General features: G+C 45.0%; 1 protein-coding gene across 1 annotated transcript in view; it reads right to left on the reverse strand.

Moving 5' to 3' along the window:
• The window catches only part of LOC139283360 (dedicator of cytokinesis protein 3-like), a 95946-nt gene that overhangs the window by 9976 nt on the left and 60970 nt on the right, over nt 1-25000 (reverse strand). Inside the window, exons 10-43 of the mRNA XM_070903358.1 lie at nt 23681-23762; nt 22946-23006; nt 20983-21130; nt 19699-19787; nt 18604-18729; nt 16424-16548; nt 15551-15713; nt 14884-14990; nt 14504-14675; nt 14075-14172; nt 13494-13577; nt 12971-13071; nt 12328-12409; nt 10983-11153; nt 10362-10547; nt 8121-8313; nt 7558-7685; nt 6995-7141; nt 5655-5753; nt 5415-5509; nt 5221-5296; nt 4557-4657; nt 3668-3726; nt 3279-3427; nt 3098-3183; nt 2934-2960; nt 2440-2535; nt 2088-2148; nt 1883-1976; nt 1641-1789; nt 1263-1349; nt 1051-1155; nt 604-745; nt 207-373 (exon numbers count right to left, since the gene is read on the reverse strand). Coding sequence (XP_070759459.1) covers nt 207-373; nt 604-745; nt 1051-1155; nt 1263-1349; nt 1641-1789; nt 1883-1976; nt 2088-2148; nt 2440-2535; nt 2934-2960; nt 3098-3183; nt 3279-3427; nt 3668-3726; nt 4557-4657; nt 5221-5296; nt 5415-5509; nt 5655-5753; nt 6995-7141; nt 7558-7685; nt 8121-8313; nt 10362-10547; nt 10983-11153; nt 12328-12409; nt 12971-13071; nt 13494-13577; nt 14075-14172; nt 14504-14675; nt 14884-14990; nt 15551-15713; nt 16424-16548; nt 18604-18729; nt 19699-19787; nt 20983-21130; nt 22946-23006; nt 23681-23762 — 3856 coding nt within the window. The remainder of the gene's footprint in view (nt 1-206; nt 374-603; nt 746-1050; nt 1156-1262; nt 1350-1640; nt 1790-1882; nt 1977-2087; nt 2149-2439; nt 2536-2933; nt 2961-3097; nt 3184-3278; nt 3428-3667; nt 3727-4556; nt 4658-5220; nt 5297-5414; nt 5510-5654; nt 5754-6994; nt 7142-7557; nt 7686-8120; nt 8314-10361; nt 10548-10982; nt 11154-12327; nt 12410-12970; nt 13072-13493; nt 13578-14074; nt 14173-14503; nt 14676-14883; nt 14991-15550; nt 15714-16423; nt 16549-18603; nt 18730-19698; nt 19788-20982; nt 21131-22945; nt 23007-23680; nt 23763-25000) is intronic.

Genomic DNA, 25000 nt, shown 5'->3' on the forward strand with positions numbered 1-25000 from the left:
GGTGTGTAAAGAGGGAATTAGTACCATATTCATTTTGAAATACTAATATATTTATCATTGACTCTAATGATCTAATCTTTGATCTCTGATCTTTGGTTTCGTTCATATTACAAGAGTCTATTTTTTAACAGTTGATAGATTTCTAATCTCCACAAACAAAGAGGAGCGAGCTGCATTTTAAAAACAAACAAAGTGTTTGAACTCACCTTGAACTCATTGTCTCGGTCTTTAGGTCCTTTGTGGAACGGTCGGTCGTAGCGGAAACGGCGAACGTTGTTGACGCGGTAGAAGCTCTTGATGCGATCAGGGACTCTGTCCATCTGGAGGACGCTGACGCTGTCCGGTACCGGTGTTACCGCGTAGATCTGGAGGTCTGAGTGGAGGAGTCAAAGGAATAACTGGATAAATGGGGACTGGGACTGGTGGTCAGGTGGTCACCATGCACTGAGAGCTTTATGACCCTAAAAACGAACACAGTACTGTTTATACATACGCGGTGGTATGTGTGAGAGATATTAAAGAGTGAACATGCGAGTGATGTAATAATATTCAAATCAACGTCAAAACACACACAAACACACGAGTTATCGCTCTTTAGGATACACTGCGCATCACACTGCAGAATGGCCTCATCTGGCTGATTGGGGTGCTGCATCGCAATGGCTTGTGGGAATTCTCCCAGCATCCTTTGCTGGAAGGCCTCTAGCCTTTCGTAGTCATGGCCGCGACAGACAAACTCTTTGTTCTGGACAGAAGAACAAAACAGAGTAAAATACGTTTTTTATGAAAGTCACGATCATGTTAATAGTGTGAATATTTATAGGAAAATAAAGTAATGATAAGTTTAATAATAAGCAATACGTTTACTTCCAGAACACAAAGTTGAACTCTTCTCCCACAGAAAAGCAAAGATACTATTATTCTGCCTTTCTGCCAACTTTTATTAATGAGATATTAGAGAAAACGTTTTAAAAAGTATACTTTCATTTGTAAACATTTAGAAGAAGCTAATATTGTGCAACAAATCAAAAAGATAAAAGTTTAACTCACTCTGAGGAAGAAGGGGAACTTCCTGCCGTAGAATCCAACCCTGAAGAACTCCGGCTCCAGACGCTGCTGCTCCATGATGTTGTCGTAATACGCTGCCTCCATTTTCTACACACACACACACACACACGATGATGAGGAGGATGAAGTCATATTTACACTGTCTTCCCCGACTCGACTTAAGTTAAAAAGGTTTGTGATGTGTTGCAGCTCACCCGTATCCAGCTGAGACTCTGGTAGTCATACAGAGATTCATACTGGAAGGCCAGCTCCCTGCAGAGAGGAATACCAAACTCCCAACACTGGACACACACACACACACACACACACACACACACACACACACACACACACACACACACACACACACACACACACACACACACAAACAGACCTCCTTATTGTGGTTTTAACCAAAACGGTGCTCACGCTGTTCATGATGAATTAACAACTACGCATCAACATTTCATTTCATTTATTAGCTTAATCAAAACAGAGGCTATTCGTGTGTGTGTGTGTGTGTGTGTGTGTGTGTGTGTGTGTGTGTGTGTGTGTGTGTGTGTGTGTGTGTGTGTGTGTGTGAGACCCCTTACTTTGCCCTTGTTGAAGTAGTGGATGACTTTGCGGCAGAGCCCCTCCTTGCGATGCCACTCTGTCTGAGCAGGATAATGCAGGAACTCTTTCAGAGGCCGCTCGTCCCAGTGCAGCAGCTCCCAGTATAACAGCAGAGTGAAGGCAGCCTCTGTGGACACACAAGTACAGCAGGACAACAGTCACACATCTTTCACACAGTGTGTGTGTGTGTGTGTGTGTGTGTGTGTGCTAGCATGTGTACCAGTGTAGTTCTCAGCCTGTAGATGCATATCACACAGCTTGTGGATGTAGCGGATGTACATCTCCTCCTTGTTGATCTCTGACTTGTAGAAGTTCTGAGAACATACAAAACAAACTCACACTGTTCATGTTTGTGTGTGTATTAAATACTAAAGGCTTTGCAGCTGTTACAGTAAAGTGTAACTAAATTAAACCAGATATCTTACCAGGAGGTTAACAGTGCAGCCAATCTTCTTGTTCTCCGTCTCATCTCCCTTCATGCAGTCTCTGAAGACAAACAGGCCAATTTAATAAACAACAGCTTTACAATAAAAAGCCTGAATCCACCTCCTCTCACTATAGCCCTCCGTAACTCCTCCCCTTTCTTATGGAAGGTGCGTTTCATTACTGAACCTGTCCCTCAGGTTGTCTGTCCATATTGTAAACTAAACTAAACGATTATTGTGTTAGTGTTTAATAACAACAGCATATCAGTCACTTAACTGTTAGTTAAAACTACGTGACACGCGTACAATATATGTTGCATGTGTGTGTTAGGAGGACCGTCCTGCATGTTACCGGTAGTCCAGCAGTCGTTCCATCAGCCGTGTGACCGAAGTAACAAAGGAGATCCCCGTCTCTCTCCACGTCTCCTGCTCGATCTTCTCCAACAGACTTCAAGGACGACAGACACAGATTAGACGACAAACTGGTGACAAACCAAAGACACTACAACAGTTGTCATTTAGTGTCACAACCCTGCAACCTTTGCAATAACCGGACGTGCTGGAGCCTCCATCATGGACAGAAATACATCTTATCTTTTTTTTAAAACTCTAACAATCTATAAGACTCTATGAGACAGAATTACTACAACACATGAAGTGAGTTTAGTTTCAGACTTCTCAGACTGATTCATTTTTTTTGATGATCATACAAGAAACTGTCAATGATGATGATTTTTTCCATCTCTTTCAGACACGTTTACAAAAGCTTCATTGCAGGTTTTACAGACTTTTAACGTTGGCAGAGAATAAGACTATCTGCTCATTAGAAGGTAAATCTCGTCGTACCTGGGGTAGGGCCCAAACAGCTGGGTTCTAGTCCCGCAGCACAGAGCAAAGCAAACACACAACAGCAGTGTTAGAGCAGAAGAACTGAGAGTTAATTCTGTTACCGCAGAGAGAGACGGGAGTTAGAGGTAAACAGAGGGAGGAAGACGGAACATGTTCCTTACAGCAAACCGAAGAGTTCTCTGTAGTTCTCATCACCTTTCCCCTCTGAAACCAAACTGTCCAGCTTGTCAATCAGCTCTGCCTCCACCTGCACACACAGATGAATACATTGAAATACACGAGACTGTCTTCCTCTGTGGCCTCTGTTGTCTTCAGTTGATCATGCGAAAGGTGCGTCCGTACCTGTTTGAAGTTTCCGTTCTTGCGTTGCTCCCAGTCCATCATGTCGTGGAAGATGGGGATCATGATGTTTCGTACCTCCACCTGAGGAACCAGCGTCACTCCCAGGAACGGGCCGATCATCCCGGGGATGAAATGGATCTTATTCTCACCTACAAGCAGCATCAGATCAGCCAATAAATAGTGTGTAAGTCAGCAATATCAGGAGATAAACAGATTTCATGCAATAAAAACAAACTAAAATGATTTCATTTTGCAGAAAACGTCTGCAGCTACTGAATTAAGGTGTTGCTAAAGTTGAGTTAAGTAATGTCGACTAAACTAAACTCAGAGAGGTGTTCTTCTTGGGGCTTTACTGGCGGATATTTGGAAAGGTGTAGAGGAACTCTTACCGAGGTTCTGCCACATGCTGAACAGTTCGTAGGTCATCATCACTCTCATGTCACCGTACCTGCAGACGGACAAAGAGTAATAATATGTCAAAGAGGACAAAGAGGGAGTAAATATACTGATGTTTAAATGACTGTTGTGTAATTCACTATCGTCTACAACAAGAGCTGTGTCTGAAACCCTGTTCACTCACTCATGACTCCCTATTTAATGGACACTCAGTAGTGAGATTTCAGACTCTGAGTTTTGTGAGAAGTAAACAGGGAACTCACAGTTGTGAGTATTCACAAATATCCACCATGGATACGTTTTTTTGTTTCATCGTAGGATCTTTGAGGGAACTATACAGCCAGGATTCGTACACTCAGATAAAATGGCGGACAGCGGTTGTCTTACGTCACAGTCTCACAAGAGTTTCCTGCTTCGTCGCACACGTCTAAAACCAGGCTGTCACTTTTCAATCCGTGTCGGTCTAATTTGGCTAATTTTCACAATTCCTGAGATATGGAAACTCAACAGAAGCCGGAGGAACTCTTAGAGCCTGAGGAGGTTTACAGAGTTTCGTGACTGGGGCTGCCTCGTTCCCGGGACTAGTTGGTGGAAAAGGCCTAACAGAGAGGGGAAAGAGCGTTCCTGGTGTAAAGAAGTGTTCCTGCAGGATTGATAAAGTAGGTCGCCAAGTTTGTAGCGCTGCTTCACTTCAAAGAGGAAAATGGGTTCTTTCAACTTCTGACTCTCAGCATTTTAGCTGCAGATGACACACAAGTCTGAGGACTGCAGTGATGGTAATGATGCTGGCAGCCAAGTGTGTGTGTGTGTGTGTGTGTTGGCACATACGTCTACACAAAAAAGCATTACTGTGTGTGAGTGTGTGTGTGTGTGTGTTCTTACTTGTCTAAGACCTTCTTCCTCTTTGCAGGACTCAGGTTTTCCAGCTGTAAACTGGGCTGGTTGATGTACAGCACCGAAAGACTGAAGTAGGAGTTCCACACCTGCTCGCATAGACACACACACACACACACACACACACACACACACACACACACACACACACACACACGTGTAATACCTTTCTTTCTGAGCACACAGCTTCCATTAATCAGTTTTTCAGTGTGTGAAAGTAAATGTTTAACAGAACATTAGAGCTCCGCTGATTCGAGATGATTCACTGTTTTCTTTCTCTTGGTGGTAAAAAAAAGGACCTTGAGCCTCCTCAGATGACATATTTCTTCACTCTGCATGTAGCTGCTTCTCTTACGGAGAGGACGCCACTTCCTGCTCCTCCTGTGTGACCACCAGCAGCCTCCGGCCTTCTCTGACTGAACTTCAAGTGCTCTTCAGCTTCAGTAAATCAGCTGCTGTTTGTTCAATGTCATGTGTGTTACATATGTCATATATATTATACAATACACGGTTAAAGTGAATCACGCTGAAGCAACAGTAGCAGATTAACACGGCCGGCAGTTTGATTCACACCTCAGTTACCGTCATCACTCCCAGGCGTGGTTTGTGGTTTGTGTGCATCTATGAATGTGTATCAGTTAAAGTCACGTACCTTAAAGTCAAAGTCGGCTTCTGTGAAGTTCTTGTGCAGAGCAGGAGACAGATACTGAGCTGTGGTCAGGATGATGCTGGGGAACACACACACACACACAGTTGCTGGTAGTTAAAGATGTGTTATTCAGTCCAGCTTGAGTCAAACTGACAGATGTGTGTCTAAGCTGTCTGGGAGATTATTTTGTGTCTTACTTGCTGGTGAGGAGCCTCATGACGTTCCAGTCGCGGGGGAAAATACTGAGCTTCATCAGATTTCTAAACACACACAAAATCTTCAACAAGAACTCCTGAGGAGAGAGATTGAGAGGAGTGTCAGTTTGTCTCAATGTCATTATGAATGTTGCCCTAAGTCATGTTCCTTTCACCTACAGTATATATCCTGTGCGCTACTGTAACGTCACAAGCTGCACTCAGGACACCAGGGTCCCGTACCTTGAGCTCCTCTTTGCTCTGAAAGTTGTCCATCAGGTGTTGGAAGTGGATGTCTGTCATCTGGCGGAGGAGGGACAGGAGGCAGGACACGTACTCTCCCTGCCAATAGGAACCCGGGGATAGGCATGTGAGCCAATCACATGGAAGCAGTTAGCAGTAAGTGAACAATCAGAGATGATGACAGCAGGATGAGACTGGCTCTTTCCCAAACCGATCCCAATCCACTAGCCTTTCTCTGCTCTGCACCATGAGCAGAAAACATCACTCTACATGGATATCCATAGACAGTTAGCTTGTTCAGCTGTTGAGTTTCCTTCTGCACTGTTTAAGTGAAAATGTATCTCCAAAACAATCAACATATGCTGAGGTGTTTTTATTTTCTCATTATTTTCTAAGTGACGCATGTATAACCAGATAAAAGACAAATAAATACATTTAGCACAAAGGGAAATTGCCATGACTTTTTATTTCACTTTCTGCACAATCTGGAAAATGTTGCTATATGTTTATCTGCATAACTAAAATAATGTTTATGGAGTAGAAAAATGGAACGCATGCGTCCAATTAGTGGTAGTGAAGAAAGAAGTCGACACCAGTGAAGACTCACTGTCGGATGGCTTTATTTTATAAAGCGCCTGTAATGTGGCCAAACCCTGAATGTGAATGTGCAAATGGATTAAGACCAAAAAAAGAACTATACCTGACTCAAATCATACAAGTAGTATAATACACATTCACATGACACCTCTACAATTTAACTACGATACGTATTGAAATAAACGTAGAGATCGGTACGAGGAAAGAGCACAACAAGGACTTTAATGAGAATTATTAAGCCGTGCAAGCGTGCAAAAAGAGAGGAGGATGAGGGAGAAGGAAGAGGACGAAGAGTGAGTGGCGTTTAATGAAAGAGCTAACAAAAGATATGAGGAGGAGTGCTGGAGGACGGATGGCTCAGTGACAGGATGGATGAATGGATGGATTAGAGGAGGGCAACATGGACAAAATGAATATTGTGATAATTATCTCGTCAATACAAGTTAACTGTGTTGACCAAAGTATTCAAATCTCAATCAGTCAAATGGTTTTCCAGAAAATAAATATTTTTCCAAAAGTGTTTTGGTTATTTCAAATCTCTCACTGAGACTTAGACTTAGATTTAGTTCAGATTTAACTTGATATTGTCATTTAGGTGTGAGAACTGTGAACATTCTGATAATATAAAGGGACATTAATATTAATTAATTAATATCAAAATATTGCCCAGCCCGGGGACGGAGAGACAGGTAGGTAGACACAGGATGGATGAAGTTCAAGTAGTCGTATTGTTAGTTACTAACAGTGATCTCCGCGGTGCACTGCGGACAGCGTTGACCCCTTACCGCCTCCTGCGATTGGCTCTTGCTCATGATTGACAGCAGGGTCTGCAGGAGGACGTCCAATAGGGACTCTACCATCATCTCCACCTCCTCCTGCACCGACGTGTCCTGGAGGAAGAGTTGAGAGAAGAAGGTATGGGAAGGAACGGTGAGACGGTGGAAAGAAGAGGGAGTGAAGAAAAGGAGAAGTTAGCAGGGAGCTCCAGTCAAACATGCTATTATTCACAAATGTCAACAAATGTCCTACTTTTAAATGTCACACAAATGCTATTTGACACCAAGTTTCTAAGTTATGACACAATGATATCACAGAAAAAAATAAAGGCATATGCTTCTGAGGACGTTGTCGGTCATTTGGTCCGTAACTTTATTCTAAAACAACAAACTCTGGTTTCAGGATTATTCTGAATTCTGACTACTGATTTTGATGGATTCCATTTCCTGTAGCTCGTGCGTCGAGATTTGCACAAAACAGGATGGTTGCCACGACAGTCCTGCTCTGCAGAGGAAGAACCAGGAATTACCAGTGAGCTGGTCTTGATAATAGAGAATATAGAGCTGAGTATTCCAGAGCAGATCAGCAGCTCTTTCTGCTGCCTCAGGTGGAGATGGATGTGATGCAGGACCACAGGAAGCAGGATCCTTCGAGACTCTGAGGACGGACACACACACACACACACGCAAAGACATTTATTAGCTTATGGGTCTGTTGCCAGTTGTGTCAGAACATGGTCCCTGCGGCTGAAAAGGTTGTAATTGGTTAACCCAAGAAATCACAGAAAAGAAACATAGAGGAAACTACACTCACTGTTTGTGTTTGAATGAGTTTTCTGTCTTTTGCATATATTAAGCAGATTCATACGTAAATAAATTGTTTAGAGGAGGCAACGAGTCACCTTTACATTGGTTTTAAACATAATCTCCCAAACATAAGCTGACTTTACATTTAAAGACCGTGACGTAGTAATAATAACAACGGTGCTACACAAAAAGATTTTCTACAGTGGAATAATCAGCGTGGCCTTAAGATGACGTTTCCTACTCTGGTTTCTTGGATGCATGAAAGGTGTTTTGTTAAAACCTTTACCTGGGAAAGAGAAGAGCCTGCTGTCCACTGTGCGGGCTATGGACTGCAGCTTCACCACATCCATGGACTGTCCTATGTGCACCGTGGACGGCATGCTGCCCAGAGTGCCACGCACAAACTCGGCCACCTCTTGCACCGTAAACATCTGCAGCAGCTCGTCAAAGATCGCTGGGAACGAGTTCAACAGAGCGGCCTGAGGAAGACGAGGGAGAGAAGAGGGTGAGCGACGAGGGGAGAGGAGTTTTTACAGAGGAGGGCGGGCAAGTGGAAAGTTAGGAAAAAGAAAGTTAAAGAGAAAGAGAGCGAATGGGTTGCAAGGTTAACAATGTTAGCTTCAGTGTTTGTAGTGGAGAGAAGTGACTTCATTCTGTAAAACAACAAAGGAGAGCAGAGGTGAGTTACAGTGGACACGGTGAAAATTGATTTGATCGCTTCATGTAGGTTTGCCCAGACCACAGAGCAATATGTTGGGGCATTTTACTGTGCAGGCTCTATTTATTCATTAGTAGATAAGAAATCACAGGAAGATTAAAAGGGAGAAGAAAGTTAAGGAAGAGAAAGCACACGACTTTGAAAAGTTCCACACAATGAAAAAGTCACAGCATCTGATCAGAGAGGAGGCCGTCCAGCAGTCATGGGCTGCTTTTAGTGACACAGCACATTAAGGAGGCGCCGCAGATCACATTTGGGGATTTTAGTGGTTTCTGTTTACAGCAGTTGGACTCAGGGTCGCACAGTATGTGATTCTGACAGAAGAATGATGGTGATGAAGGGCAACGTGCTTTTTCTTACATTTTAGTTTTTCTTTTGACACAAACACATCTATCAAAAACGTGCACTCCATCAACAAATTCATCACCATTTCATCATCATCATTTCAACAGCAAACATCACGTTTCAGCTATCAGACTAATCCACAAGGCTGGCAGCTGTGCAGCCTGTACCAGTCAAACCAGTCTGAACTGATTCCTGGATGAAACTCTGGTGACGATACGTCTTAGATTATAGTCGGACTGAAACAACAACAGTCGTTTTCATTATCAGATAATCTGCTGATTATTTTCTTTATATATTGATTCATCTCTTTGTCTGCAAAATGTCAGAGAAAAGTGAAAATAAATTACTTGTTTTGTCTGAACAAAAGTCTATTGCTTGAAAAATGACTTCAATTATTAATCAATTACCAAAATAGCTGTTATTATTATTTCTGTCTGCTCGGCTTCTTGTTATGGTCATGACTGGTGAACAGTCATTTTGTTGATGTAGCACTCAGCAGCTCTCTGCCTCACAGACAGAGAGGAAGAAAGAGGTCATTTATGTTATTTATCTTGTGACTTTGACTGTAACGGCTGCCATGGAGACGGTTTTTGGGGGGGAAATGACTCAGGTGTGTTTACAGTTAGAGGACTATGATTCTCAATGGGTTTGCAGAACAACGGAGGAGTGACGAAGCAGTCAGTGCAGGTCACGTCAGGAATGTGTGCTTGTGCATGTGAAAGCAGTCGGGGCGTGGGTGTGCAGGATCACAGGCCTGAGTGTGAGGTTACACCCGGGCCACACAGCCTGCGTGTCGTGGAACCTCGTGGAACCTCGTGGAACCTCTTGCTTTTCATTTCATCGCCCATGTTAACAGATTAGACACAGCCCGCGTGGCTCAGGCCCGGCTCAGGGCTCAGGCCCGGCTCAGGGCTCAGGCCCGGCTCAGGCCCGGCTCAGGGCTCAGGGCTCAGGGCTCAGGGCTCAGGCCCGGCTCAGGGCTCAGGCCCGGCTCAGGCCCGGCTCAGGCCCGGCTCAGGGCTCAGGCTTGTGTTGTCTAGAGATTCTGTGTCTCGCCTATTTTTTTCTTAGCGAAATAGACGTTGAAAATGATCTGTTGATACTCATATTGACATCACACATGCAACATTACATCTGTCACGACAGGTTCAATGTCTGTATCTGTAGAAAATGTCACAGACATGAAAAAAACAAATATATTTTTTAACTCAACTCAACTTAACCTGTTTCCGTCTAAACCAAACATATTAATATGGAAATGAAATGAAAGATTCTATTATTGATTATTATCATAATCGATGGAGAAAGACAGGGCTGGCGGCCTGTGGGCAGCCATCAGGCAGAGGTAGAGGTGGGCAGCGTGGCCCGGGCGTTAGGCTCACAAACGGCTGGACAGATGAATTAGGATTCTGGGTTTCACACAAGGAGCGGGTTGTTGTGGTTTTCATCCAGGCGTCTACTTACTGACAGTGGAGACGGCCGCAGAGCGTTGGAGCTCCAGGCCTGAGTGCAGTTGGCTTGCCCGCTGCCAGGAACCTGTCCTGGGGCAGGGGGCTGGGCTTGGCCCGGGGCAGGGGCTAGTGCTAAGGAAGCGGTAGGCCCAACGCTGGGGCCTGGGGCTTGATTTGGGCCTGGACAAGGCTGAGAGCCCTGTGGTGTATGGGTGTGGAGGGAAGAGGCCCAGGAGGAATAATAGGGACCCACAGGATGGAGCAAAGAATTGTGGGAGATTGAAAGAGAAAGTGAGGGGAGGAAGAAGGAAAAGTCCGAGGTACAAGTAGAAAGGAGACAAGAGTCAGATTAAAGCAACTAAAAGGAAGAAACATATCGAAACTATAAGCAAATACAGTGAAATCATGGGGTTAGCTGTAAAAGCAAACGAGAGTATCATCTAAACTACAAAGACACGACAAGTTGAAGATACATGTCAGCTGTGAAAAAAGGAGATTACTCAAACAGGGAAAGCACATTTTGATATTTGATGCTTCTTGAAGAGAACGATTTCAGAAAAGACGTAAAAACAAAACATCCTGAAGAATCTGTAGAATCCGAGTTGTGTGTGTGTGTGTGTGTGTGTCTCCTCACCTGTGTGAAGATGAGGGTCTCTGAGTTGCGGCTGTCCAGGCTGAGGACAAAGCGGATCGACTGAAAGAGTTCCTGGATGCTGGTGCGAAACTGCTCCTCCTCCATCCCGCACGTGGCCCGAGAGTAAAGGATCCGAGACTGGACGATGAACTTGAACAGATACTCCAGGGCCTGAACGTTAAACAAGAAGCAGGAGCCAGAATCAGAGACAGAAACAATATTCTATTTACATATAAACATCTCCAACCTGAGTTTTTCTTATCTCATTCACTTCATTTTCAAAATGATTAATATTCCAGGAAAAGTTAAAAACAACTAACTGGAATAAATAGCCCTTATAGAAAAGAGACAGAGGTTCGAGTGTTTGTCTCTTCAGTCTGTACCATCAATATTAATAAATAGACGTAATGATGTTGTTTTAACTTACTCATGACTCTACTGAATGTGTGCAGAGTCTGTGCTGAAGGAGACGGACAGATAAAGACTAACACTTGTAAAAGATGAATAAAAAACTCCGATCTGAACCCACAGCTGCAGCATGTGTCAAAACTCTCCTCAATAATTCACACCGTCCACTCTCACACGACAGTGTGACCCATTTGAGACGGATGTTTGAGTGTGATAAATATTTCACTGTGCAGAGTGTGTCTGCTAAATGTGGTACATTCTGTCCGTGTGCTCGTGATGGTGCATCTATTCTGAGCTCTGCCTACAATACTGATGCAATGGTGAACATATGCAGTCATCTTTTCGTAGACTGAGCGAGGACAACCAGTGGGAAGAAGTATAAAGGTGTAACAATGTTGATAAAGAGGTTGAATCACATTTTTACATAAAAACATTGTGCAGATAAATCATTGAAGAGACGTTCAGCAGCAGAGTCACCGTTGGAATAAGAATTAAAATCTCTGCAGTTTCCTGTTTGTGAAAGCCAAAAGGAATAAAGCAGCACGCTTGCAGAGGTGCAGAGAAGGTCAGACGGTGGCTGTTTGAACGTTATAGACGCGACGAAAGTCTCCTCTTTTCTTTAAGACACGGACCATAAAAACTAAGCGAAGGGAACTTATTCAGAAAACAGAATCGCATAAAAAGCATAATATGACGGCAAAGGTATTAAACATTCTCCTAAACAGAAGTGGACACCAAGGACAGACGCCATGTTTTAACTCGCAGCCTTCACTTGTCACAGCTCCTGTTGTTTTGCTCAGAGTTGAAATATTTTAAGTCGTCTGGGTGCAGACAACGTGCTGAGCTCTTCAGACAGGCCACAAGCAACAACTCTGGTGGTGAATATTAAAGTAGTGAGTTTGTGGTGGACACACAGCTTCACGTCAGCGGTTCTTACCCTCATTGCTTCCTGTATGTGGTCCTGTCTGACCACCTCCGCAGAGCGGTCCATGTACCACTTCAGACAGCGGATCAGCTCTCTGAAACACAGCAAACGGTGAACAATGTGCTCAGTTACGTCACATGACATTTGAGCACCACACAGCGTGGTTTTCCTTCTACAGAAGAAACTGAGCAGAACTGCTGCACCTGCTTTTTGTGAACTTGTAAGACTTAAAAAAGAACAATGAGCTTCAACTTTAAATCAAGACCTGTGATATTGTGACCAGCTCTGTTTTTAGAAGGGAATGAATTCAGTAAAACTTGAATAAATTAAGCAACAGATGCACAACCATATTGAAAGTCATAAATTCATTAACATTACAAACCAGAAATAACAAAAAAACTTCTATTTCTCTTCTATTATATCACCATTTCCTGTTAGCTGGCAGGGCACCACACGTCTACCAGAGAAAACAGGCAAACTCTCATTATTGTTAACACTTTGATTAAATGTTAAATGTTCTTAATCTGAACATGTCCAATAATGACGTTACCTACGTGCGTGTAAATGTACATGAGAGACCTTTGACATCAGGAGTATCGGTGCGTTGACTAGTGAACCAGCCTGTGAGGTGACAGTCAGGGTATCAAACACTCACTTGTAAGCCAACGCGCCAGCAAAGTGCTTCTGGATGTACGTGTCCATCACCGGCCTGAAGTGGTAATATTTACTGTCCCTGAGTAGGTTTATAATGAACACCTGAGAGAGAGAGAGAGACATTATAATAAAGACTGGGACACGTCACGCTTCATATGTATACAAAACTGGCTTTTTGATGGCCTCGATCTTGATCAGGTCAACTGCCAATCAGCCGACAATCATGATTTTCCACAAACTTGATCAAATGTGATGTTTCCCAGAGACGTAGAGACTACAGATGTTATATCTCGCGGAGACAAAAACACTTGAACTTGATTTTGTCACTTTGCTTTCAGAGTGACTGAATGTGTTGTCCAATCAGAGGCCAGCATGTTGTGAATGACCACCTGCAACGCAAACACTGTCAGTCTGTCTGATAACTGACGGCGCGTCGTGTCTGTCATTGGACTGACTTTAAGAGGACAGAACTGACAGTATTCAACTGTCAACACACACACACACACACACACACACACACTTACCAATGACTGGAACACCAGCGGGCCGTATTTGTCAGTGTTGTCATCCAAGATGGAGAATAAAGTGTCCAGAATGTCTTGGAGAAACTGAACACACACACACACACACACACACACACACGGCCAGTTAGTTAAGGATTTATTTAGGTACTGTTGCTTTTATCAGGTGTGACTGATGATCAGAATGACAAACAATCCTGGACACGAGGGACACTGAGATGTCTTTGGTCTCACTTTCTACTGTTATTGATGTGAAAAAGGGTAAATTAGATATTTTGAGCTGATGTCAGTCATCCATGTCTTCGAAGCAGCGGCACATTTACATGAAGGTCAGGTGTCTTGTCTCTCAGGGGCACTTTCGCGACATAATGAGCAGCCACAGGTGAATTAAATCATAATGAAGTGGTCTGCCGACTGTCTCACACCTCAGATTTTGTTATGAAAAAGCTGCCGGGCTACACAGAACATCACTGTCTTACAACTTCTGGCGAGGCAGGTACAGTATATGATCACCTGGTGGCCACATGACTCAGGTCTGAAGGGGGGAGTACTCTGTTGCAGGCTTTTGTCTGACTGAACCTCACCTTCACTATCTCCTCTCCGCTGACGTGTCGTAGCCGGCCGAGAATGTCCATGACCCGGTCCGGATGGGCCTTCCACTTAAGGAGGGCCAGGAGGTCCACTGGAAGACAACAGCTAAGTCAACTATCAGAAAAGACACAAACTAGAATGTGGTCTGACACCAGGAGAGCACAGGTCAGGCCTTCTGGGGTGCCTTAACAACTCCAGGGTGGATGAATAAACGCATGGAGACACAATGAGAACATGTAACAGAGCTACAGGCAAAGCTTTACTTGCTCCTCTACAACCACGACAGACGTGCGTCCTCACCACAGCAATGTCTGATGAAGACCAGGACTCTGCTGTGTCACTAACATTCATATTTAAGCACACATTTACATCGTCCCCGGCGGTCCCGTGTGACTGAACACAGGAGGGATAACGCTGCGTACCGTTCTGGGTGAGCTTTGTGGAGGAGAGCTGTGTGCAGATCCAGAACGTCTCCTTGGCGCTGCGCTGGAAGATGAGGCTGGACGGGATGCTGGGACAGCTGTTGAAGTCTTCTTTACAGCAGGGCAGGCCCAGGTACAGGGCGTGGTTACTGAAGGTCGTGTTCTCGTCACACTGAGGACAAGAGGGACGACGGGGACAAAGAGATTTTAAAACAATCTGTCTCCGTCCCAACAGGTAACATCTGCAACTTTAACCCCAAAAACCAACTGGTGACCACAGTTAGTACAGAGAGACAGGCAGACAGACAGACAGACAGAGAGACAGGCAGAGAGACAGACAGACAGGCAGAGAGACAGACAGACAGGGCAGTATGTCTGACCTTGTAAACATAGAGCTCGTGGCTCTCGTCTGACAGAGTCGTCCCATCCTCCCTCATCAGAGGAGTGAAGGCGAAACCGAACAGCTTCTTCTCTCCTTTGTCCTTTGCTGTAGAGTGAGTGGACAGGAGACAGAAGACGGAGAGATGACAACAGAGACAAAGACATACAGTTCAGAGTGAGGCAGATTTTCTCCTGGCTTTGAGTTGATAAATAAGGTGTGAAATGAATTAAAGAAAGTTTGGAAGGTGACATGAAGACAGATGAATGTTCATCTCATATCAGCTGTTTTGGTTGACATTTTACTTTCAAGATAACAAATGATGTAAAAGCACTTCAGCGACATATTGTTTCTGCTGTCAGGGCCGCGGTGCGTCCTCCATATTGTTTCTGCTGTCAGGGCCGCGGTGCGTCCTCCATATTGTTTCTGCTGTCAGGGCCGCGGTGCGTCCTCCATATTGTTTCTGCTGTCAGGGCCGCGGTGCGTCCTCCATATTGTTTCTGCTGTCAGGGCCGCGGTGCGTCCGGCTACAATGAAGCTTGAAGTTCACTTTTAAAGTTGCATCTATTTCACGCTGTTAATCGTCTTCTCACTGACACAGTTGGTGTATGGGCCACGTCGACGTGTTAAACAATGAATATTAAAGTGCACCAGTAACAGTTACTCACTGGAGCAGTGTCTGAACTCGAAGCGTAGGTGGGACCCTCTGAAGCGGTCGATGGGAATCGGCAGTTTAATCACTTCACTCCATCGAGGGCTGTTGTTATGGTAGAGCACGAAGGAGCGGTGCTCCGGCATGTTGGGCTCACCTGAACCCAGACTGATGCAGTCCTGCAGAGACGAGCGGAGACAGGGACATAAACACGCAGCCTACAGAAAACCCAACTGCATGTATGTTTCTCACCCACCCTCACACATCAGCTGTCTCTTGACAGGTGCACATGTTCGTCTTATGTTTGCCACTTCATCGTTTGGCACTGTTCAGTGGGGGGATGAAGGTCAATGCCAGAGAGAGCGCGGCTGTGGCTAATGTTTTAGTTAAATATGAAAAGAATGCTCTCCATGTGGGACAATACAAGTGCTTTGGAAAGGTGAGTTGGTTTCATTCCTACAAATCGTTTGGGTAATTAGCTCTTTCAGCGCGTCAGTAGAAGTGAACCACAGCTGTCCTCCCTGTGGCTGAGCTGATGTGCCCTGCATGGACTGCAAACTTAAACTTTTAAAGCATCATACAGTGTGTGTCCGTGACAGCCACGTTATGTACTGTATATGTATGGAAATGGTTCATCAGTGGTTGAAATTAGAACTGTGATTATAAAGTCTGAGAAATGGGAAAATGGGAATTAACGCTGACAGAAATGAATGGGAAACAACAGCAAAGCTAAATGTGTAGCAGACTCGGATGCTTCCCTGCGTCTGCCCTCACTATTTTTGCCTCTCGTGGCTTTGAGCCATTTTAAGAGCTGACCACAAGAGAAGATAACTGTAGACAAAAGAACAGTTCATGCCACGAGGGGTGTATGACAGCACTGCCTCCCCACCTTGAGGATCTCTCCGTCGGCGTACAGCACGTAGACAGTGACTTCAATGTTCTTCTGAACGCTCTTCCCTCCTCTCTCAAAGTCCCCTCGCTCCAGGGTCAGGTACAGGTCGTTACGGATGTCACCTGGTGGACACATTAACGCGCAAACATACAAACGAATCCTCACAGCTGGTTTCACATTTCACCTGACAAATGTGATGATGCTAAAATGAAAATAAAGTCAGACAAACACATTCGCAGATTGTCCCCCCACAGCTTGCATTGTGTCACTTCCAGCTTCTTACACCTGATGAAGACCTGGATATTCTACGTATAAAGAGACATACATGTCCACAAACACAGTTGGAGGCACACTTAGTGGCTGAATGCCTCTGACATACTAAGACTAATGACCTGTGTTAACATGTGTGGATTCATTTATCACTTCAGCTCGTCCTTATAGAGGAGACGTCACCCTCAATGCATCGAGATGGGAGTGAAACACTCGCTCCATCACTGCCCGAGGGGAGGCTGTGTGACATGCATGGTTAATGTGAGTGAGGGAGGTGTGAGAGCGTATGGTTTGTGTGGAGGCTGCTGTTTCCTTCTCTGTCTGTTTTGGAGGGCAGTTTGAGGGTAAATGTGAGTCCCTTTGGTTATTAAGAGGATTTCCCCCTCTGAGGCTGAAAGTATTCACCGTTATCACAACATCTTCATCAGTCACATGGAAAAGTCAAGTGTTTGTTGGGACAATTTTTACAATAGAAATCAGACCCAATGAAAGCTGCTGACGGTGAGGTCTATGGTAACCAGGGCATTGTTTCTACGAAAGCTGCTTTTGATTTTAATCGAAACATTTTCGGTGCTTCGAGTCTCCATTATTTTGTGCTTGCAGCTGAAGTTTCAAGAGTTTCAGAACCTCAGCAGACAAAAGCAAAACTGTGGTGTGACACCACGAGGAGGAGGCAAGAAAATGTTTCACCAACCTTTTAACACACGTGGACTTTTTAAGAAAAGGCTTATGTATGACTCTCTCAGCCACTTCAGCACTACACGAGCGGGCGGCACTTTGTGCACCGACATGACATCGTCACTTGATCTTCATCACTCTCACTGTTATGTGTTTCTTTACTTCAGGCTACATTTATCATGTAGCTTCTTGTTAACTTCTCTGAAGCTACACAGAAGTCATCAAAGAGATGAAGTGGGAGGAAGACAAACTGAAACTCTGGTGGTTACTGCGGTCGGAAATAAAATTACCATCTAAGAGGTCAAATTAAATGTGGTAAGACAACCACGTGTCGGCAGGAAGTCACTCAACAGTCAAATATGTTGTTTCAAAACATCAACCGTTACCTGGGAGACATTTGGGGATTTGGGAGCGCTATAAAGCAAAAATCAAGTAATGTATCAGACACTTTAATATGAGTATATATATATATATATATATATATATATATATTTATGTATATATACAGGAGGCTGCAGCTTATTAATATGAATGAAGTGTAGTGTCTGTACGTCTCCTGGTGATTATATTTAAATATGTGTCTTCTTGGTAAAACCTATGCAGCCGACCCCCTTTATTTTTGTTTGATGGAGCAAATCTTTGAATGTTGAATAATAATAACAATAATAGAAACATTTAATCATGTGACATTTACTAAAAACAGACACAAACAAAACAGATAAGACAATGAAACAGCAAACACTTGCCGATGCCGACATGTTGCTTCTTCTGACCTGAAATGTCTTCGAGTCGATCATTTATAAATAGACACCTTCGGTCCTAATGTGTCTAATCTATTGTATCACCACATTATCACGCATTTACTGACACCGACTTGTTTTGAGATGCAGTTTGACAGTTTGACGTGTCTCAGTAGGAAACAACAGAATGGATGATGGCTGAATTCAGTGTGGCTGGTTTAGTGTCGGGGTCCTGGTATTGTTCATGCTGGAGACATCATTCATGTTATTAGTACAACTTTTCCCACTTTGCTGTGAGGAACTTCCTGTTCAGACTGAGCTGAAGGTTTATTACAGTTACAGAGTTAACAGAAAGATACGAATAGACACAAACAGCCCAACTGCTCTAACTGCTCTTTGTCTTTCATTAAATTGTGATTCACTCTCATGCCATAAAAAATGAATTGAAGCGGACACCTCCAGGTGCACGTGGCTGAATATGTGACTCACCTGGCATGATGACATCAGGGAAGCCCAGTTTGCGGGTGATGGCCACCCCCCTGCTGAAAATGAGCGGGTTCTCTCTGCGGACCTGCTCCATGTCGCCCCTCAGCAGCTGCAGAGAGATGATCAGACCTGCAGGGACGGAGGGACGAACAGAGAAAGGAAGGGAGACAGACAGAAGACAGATGGAGCAACAAGTAGGATGGCAAGCAAAAGAAGAGGAAGAGAGAGAGAGAGAGAGAGAGATAAGGATGAAACAGAGAGAGAGAGAGATAAGGATGAAACAGAGAGAGGGAGACAAAACATGCAGTTTAGTCAGTAATCACATTTCTGTTTGTGGTTATTCTCACACCAACACCTGCTTTTCTTTATGTTCACATGTTGTATCAGAAACCTTCGAAGTGATGATGACTTTGCTGCTTTGAAACTTTGACCTGAGCTCTTAAACTGAAGGCACAGAGAAACTCCATAACCAGAACAAAAAACACCAAACATTTAAGTGTATGTTGAATACAGTAAGTCATCTGGTTCCTCCAGAGGGACGTTAACTGTGTTTACCTCCGTCCTGTTGCAGGTTTCTGTTGGATACTTCTGAAATAAACCAAAGTGCCTCCTTTCAGTAAGACCATGAACTACAGCTACAGCCCTAAAGAGGCCCAAGAGGCTGAGACCCCCCTGCAGTGACACTAATTAAGATGATTTTGCAGCTGATGTGGAGTGATGACGTGCATGCGTCAGTCAGGGTGCATGCTGCTCTCCAAACTGGACGAGTCGCTCCTGGGAGGTTTGTTTTGTAACTGACTGTATGAGATCTGTGTTCACGTGTCCAGCTACGTTTATTAGTGTGTGTGTGTGTGTGTGTGTGTGTGTGTGTGTGTGCGTGCCTCCTCCCTCCTTACTGAGGCACCAACACGAGTCACCAACGCTGCTGGACTTGTGTTCCTAAAATCAACAAACTTTGTTTAAGCTTTAACAGGGTGACCTCGAACAGACGCCTACAGCAAGCGAACTGTTTAAAGGTAGTACTTATTAGTGTTATGTTGCTGGGAAGAAAGGCTGATAAAATCACACACACACACACACACACTCTGTCCGTCCTACCGTAGTTGGTGCTGGGAGCGGTGTATTTGGTGCTGGACTTGCGGATGATGTTCTCGTGGATCTGGTACCATTCGTTCTCATTGTTACACCTGGAGAACAACAAACAGCTCAGGTCTCATTAACCAGAAATGTTTTTAAACACGTTGACAGCAGAAATAAATAATCTGGGAGAGGCTTCGTTAAGAACACGACTCCTCTCGTCTTTTTACGCCACACCGGTAAATCAAAACATCAAACATTTGATATTATTTAAATTGTTAAAAGGCTGATTCGTGCTTCATGCAGAGGAGGATGCAACAAAGTGCTGGTTGCAGCGACAACAGCAGATGAGCCCTGCTGGAGCAACACAGACGGCACCGCTGGCTGATTGCAGTGGTTGTTATTATTATTACGTTGCTGACAAATGTGAAGAGCTGAGTTGTCGCATGGTGTCAGTAACATGTTAGCGTCTTCAGTCACATCGACTTCACAAGAAGCTCGAGAAGCAGGAGGCCCGAGGTACGCAGAGACGATGTGTAACCACCCATGAAGCATGAACCATCCTCAGGAGTTCAGCTGAGGTTGCTGTGAGGCATCAAACACGCTCACACACACACACACACACACACACAATCACACACACACACACACACACACACACACACAGTTACATCATGTTGTGACTGTGAGCACTGTGGGGCTCCTGCAGGCAAGGCTTCAGAAGTTTCTGCCAAGGGGGATTCCCAAATGTGTGTGTGTGTGTGTGTGTGTGTGTGTGTGTGTGTGTGTGTGTGTGTGTGTGACTGCAGAGACCACTCTGTGACAAACAGTGAAGTGGCTGTCTGTAGCTTATGGGAACAAAGACAGAGAGAGAGAGAAAATAAGAGGGTGGAGACATGACACGAGAGCAAAGACGTCTCTGACTCTTTCTATCACGTTCATTTATCAAGTCAAACTTTTCCTCTCTGCCCCAAAATGTTCAGTTTAGGACTAAAATATATGAATATATCTCCGTCATCATGGGGAGGGAGTGCAGTCAGTACTTTTGAACGTGCAGATCCGACCCTTCATCAGTGACGTCACACTTTGCTCTGTATAAAATGAACGTTTCTCTCATCTGGTTCATGCCTGCTAGTAGTGCTGCAGTACAGATTCATTTTGCTTTGCATTGTGTAAAATCTGTTTTAATCAGCAAGCCAATTAGGCTAAAAAGTAAAGCATCAATTGTGTGCAAACTCTGCTTGGTTCGGCTGTAATGGAGAAGTCGGGGTGTGTGTATGTGTGTGTGTGTGTGCAGCCACTTACGTGTAGACTTTCAGGACAAAGTCTTTCTCCTCTTTGAGCTCTGAGATGGTCTGCAGCACGTCGCTCATGGCCAGGACCGCACAGCCGTACGGTCGGCGGTACTGAACATGCGGAGGGCCCTTCTTACTGTCATTCAACAGCATCCGACCTGCAACATTAAGTGTGGGGGGGGGGTATTATATAGTGAGAAATACTGGACATAGACAAGGATCCTTTCTCACTCAGCAGCACACAAACATAAAATCGTTTCATCGATTTAAAAGCTGAAACTATAAACTTGTTGTCCTGCATGTCGTCCTGCATGTCGTCCTGTACGTCATCCTGCACGTCGTCCTGCACGTCGTCCTGTACGTCGTCCTGTATGTCGTCCTGTACGTCGTCCTGTACGTCGTCCTGCACGTCGTCCTGTACGTCGTCCTGTACGTCGTCCTGTACGTCCTGTATGTCGTCCTGTATGTCGTCCTGTACGTCCTGTATGTCGTCCTGTATGTCGTCCTGTATGTCGTCCTGTATATCGTCCTGTACGTCGTCCTGTACGTCCTGTATGTCGTCCTGTATGTCGTCCTGTATGTCGTCCTGTACGTCCTGTACGTCGTCCTGTATGTCGTCCTGTACGTCGTCCTGTACGTCGTCCTGTATGTCGTCCTGTATGTCGTCCTGTACGTCGTCCTGTACGTCCTGTATGTCGTCCTGCATGTCGTCCTGCATGTCGTCCTGTATGTCGTCCTGTATGTCGTCCTGTATGTCGTCCTGTACGTCCTGTATGTCGTCCTGCATGTCGTCCTGTATGTCGTCCTGTATGTCGTCCTGTATGTCGTCCTGTACGTCCTGTATGTCGTCCTGCATGTCGTTCTGTATGTCGTCCTGTACGTCCTGTATGTCGTCCTGTATGTCGTCCTGTATGTCGTCCTGTATGTCGTCCTGTACGTCCTGTATGTCGTCCTGCATGTCGTCCTGCATGTCGTCCTGCATGTCGTCCTGCATGTCGTCCTGCATGTCGTCCTGTATGTCGTCCTGTATATCGTCCTGTACGTCGTCCTGTACGTCCTGTATGTCGTCCTGTATGTCGTCCTGCATGTCGTCCTGTATGTCGTCCTGTATGTCGTCCTGTATGTCGTCCTGTACGTCCTGTATGTCGTCCTGCATGTCGTCCTGTATGTCGTCCTGTATGTCGTCCTGTATGTCGTCCTGTACGTCCTGTATGTCGTCCTGCATGTCGTTCTGTATGTCGTCCTGTACGTCCTGTATGTCGTCCTGTATGTCGTCCTGTATGTCGTCCTGTACGTCCTGCATGTCGTCCTGCATGTCGTCCTGCATGTCGTCCTGCATGTCGTCCTGTATGTCGTCCTGTACGTCCTGTATGTCGTCCTGCATGTCGTCCTGTATGTCGTCCTGCATGTCGTCCTGTATGTCGTCCTGTACGTCCTGTATGTCGTCCTGCATGTCGTCCTGCATGTCGTCCTGCATGTCGTCCTGTATGTCGTCCTGTACGTCCTGTATGTCGTCCTGCATGTCGTCCTGTATGTCGTCCTGCATGTCGTCCTGTACGTCCTGTATGTCGTCCTGCATGTCGTCCTGTACGTCCTGTATGTCGTCCTGTATGTCGTCCTGCATGTCGTCCTGTATGTCGTCCTGTATGTCATCCTGTATGTCGTCCTGTATGTCGTCCTGCATGTCGTCCTGTACGTCCTGTATGTCGTCCTGCATGTCGTCCTGTACGTCCTGTATGTCGTCCTGTATGTCGTCCTGTGTGTCGTCCTGTATGTCGTCCTGTACGTCCTGCATGTCGTCCTGTATGTCGTCCTGTACGTCCTGTATGTCGTCCTGTATGTCGTCCTGTATGTCGTCCTGCATGTCGTCCTGCATGTCGTCCTGTATGTCGTCCTGCATGTCGTCCTGTACGTCCTGCATGTTGTCCTGCATGTCGTCCTGCATGTCGTCCTGTACGTCCTGTATGTCTCACCGGTTCTGATGACCTGGGAGATGATGTAGAGGTCTCTCTTCATGTCTTTGTTGCTCAGGTCCTGCAGAGTCCAACAGAAGGGAAAAAACACAGGAACTGAAGTGCAGCACTGATGTTTTCTTGCTCTGTTAAACTAAATTAATGACACCACAGAGACGAGTGATGATATGCAGAAAGCACACGACCTCAGATCCCTCTGCCCCCCCCACAGAACTTTTTAAATATTTGCCACAAGCACCGAAACAGCAGAGTTTGACTGAAGTTAACTAATGTTGGGGTTTCCTGACAGCTTTGCTGTTAAAGAGTGCCTTATTTGTCGTTGTCTCTTTACGTTGTTTCCTGTGTTGTTACCTTTCTGCTTGTGAATCAGCCTCACACAAACCTGCTGTGTGTCTCGCATTTAAGATGCTGTATTAATTAAATAATATTGACCTGAATGGGGTTTCCAGAATTGCTGAAGCGCTCAGACTACTGGAGGAGCCTTTGTCCAAAGAGCTTCATGCTAACATAGCAAATAAAACAGTTTGTCCTGACTGGTCCCTCGTGGAGTTCTGCTGAGCCGCATGATTGTGACTGAGGCTGTTTCCTCTGCAGGCTGATTCCACGACAGAGCAATAGGGGGCAATGCAGCCTCACTTTTATATTCTTCCTCACAGTTCTTCAGATGAACTCTCCTTAAACAACATCAACCACCTGCATTTTAAGCTCATGTTTTACATTTTGTCTGTGCGTTACCGTGAAGAGGGCACACAGCCTGTCCACCTTCTCTGGATTCTTCGGTCCTCCGTTCTTGTTCAGTCTTACCATGAACTTCTCACTGAAAAGCACAAACAGAACAACAACCGTCCTTTAGAACCTTTGGAACCGAGGATTAACATCCCTGCGTCTCTGACACACCGGACGGTCTGCAGATCAAGTTTGTGATTCATTCTTTCCTGGTCCAAGATTGTAGTTTTCACAGTGAGTCATGTGAATCTGAGGATGTCACACTTTTCTCTCATCCTCTTTTCAAGATTGTAGACGGAGATACAATTCTGTAGAAGCTTAGATAGAAATTTCCAACTTATATTTTTAATTATACTTTCATCAAAAGTCAAGGCGTAAAGTAAAGACTCAGCCCGACTCCAAGGTTAAGAAACTCCCCTCTAACCACTAGCAATTCACCCCCGGTGTCCTCTCTGAATCTCCTCGGGGGGGTTTCTGAAAGAGAGAAAACTCTTTCAGATTTCTCCTCATGCCTCCGCTCTTCTCCCCCTGGAGTACCAGCAGTGAGGAAACTCTAAAGCAGCGTGTCTCAGCCCTTTTTCGCTTCAGGGAACAGAAAAATATTGTCTGCTGTTGTCAGCGACTCTGTTCTTTAACCCGTATTCATCGAGGGGAATGTGACGACGCCGACACACTTTTATTCAATAATGGCGTGTTTGACATTAATAGATTTAAGCCTCAGACACATTATAAGATTTCTCCAGTCACAAGTGACTCTGAAGAGAGTCAGCGGCACAATCTAATCCACTGACGTTTGCTGATTTTCATTCTCTTTGATGCACACAGACAACACCACCTGGCTTTGAGGAAGATGCATCTGAAAGCAGAACAAATGAACACAGTGTACTGATGATAAAATGATATTTCATACCAAAATAAACTTAGAGCCCATTCATCTTGCAGAGTTATAGTTTGTGCTGCAATTTGCTCCGAATGTGACGATAAAGGGACGCTCTGTATCATCGTCACTGGGATTATTCATTTTACTCTTTCAGAAATTACATTGTTGAATGAATCGTGAATCACCTGCATGGTACCAGAGAGATCTGGACCTTACACAGGCAGTGCACGCTGTGTAGAGTGCATTTAGTCACATCCATCCTTGCTGCTGCTCGCATTAAGTTTCAGTTAATAATGCTCGCCTAAAGAGCGCAGCACCCTGAACTACCTCCCTCATTCAGGTTTATGAGCCTTCTGGTTCACTATGATCTGCCGATGAACGACGACGACTCCTGTCATCACTAGTGCGAGCCAGGAAATCTCAATCCAAACTCTCCTCCTGTGTTTTTG

The sequence above is a fragment of the Enoplosus armatus genome, chromosome 3, assembly GCF_043641665.1.
Source record: "Enoplosus armatus isolate fEnoArm2 chromosome 3, fEnoArm2.hap1, whole genome shotgun sequence".
Classification (NCBI taxonomy): Eukaryota; Metazoa; Chordata; class Actinopteri; order Centrarchiformes; family Enoplosidae; genus Enoplosus; species Enoplosus armatus.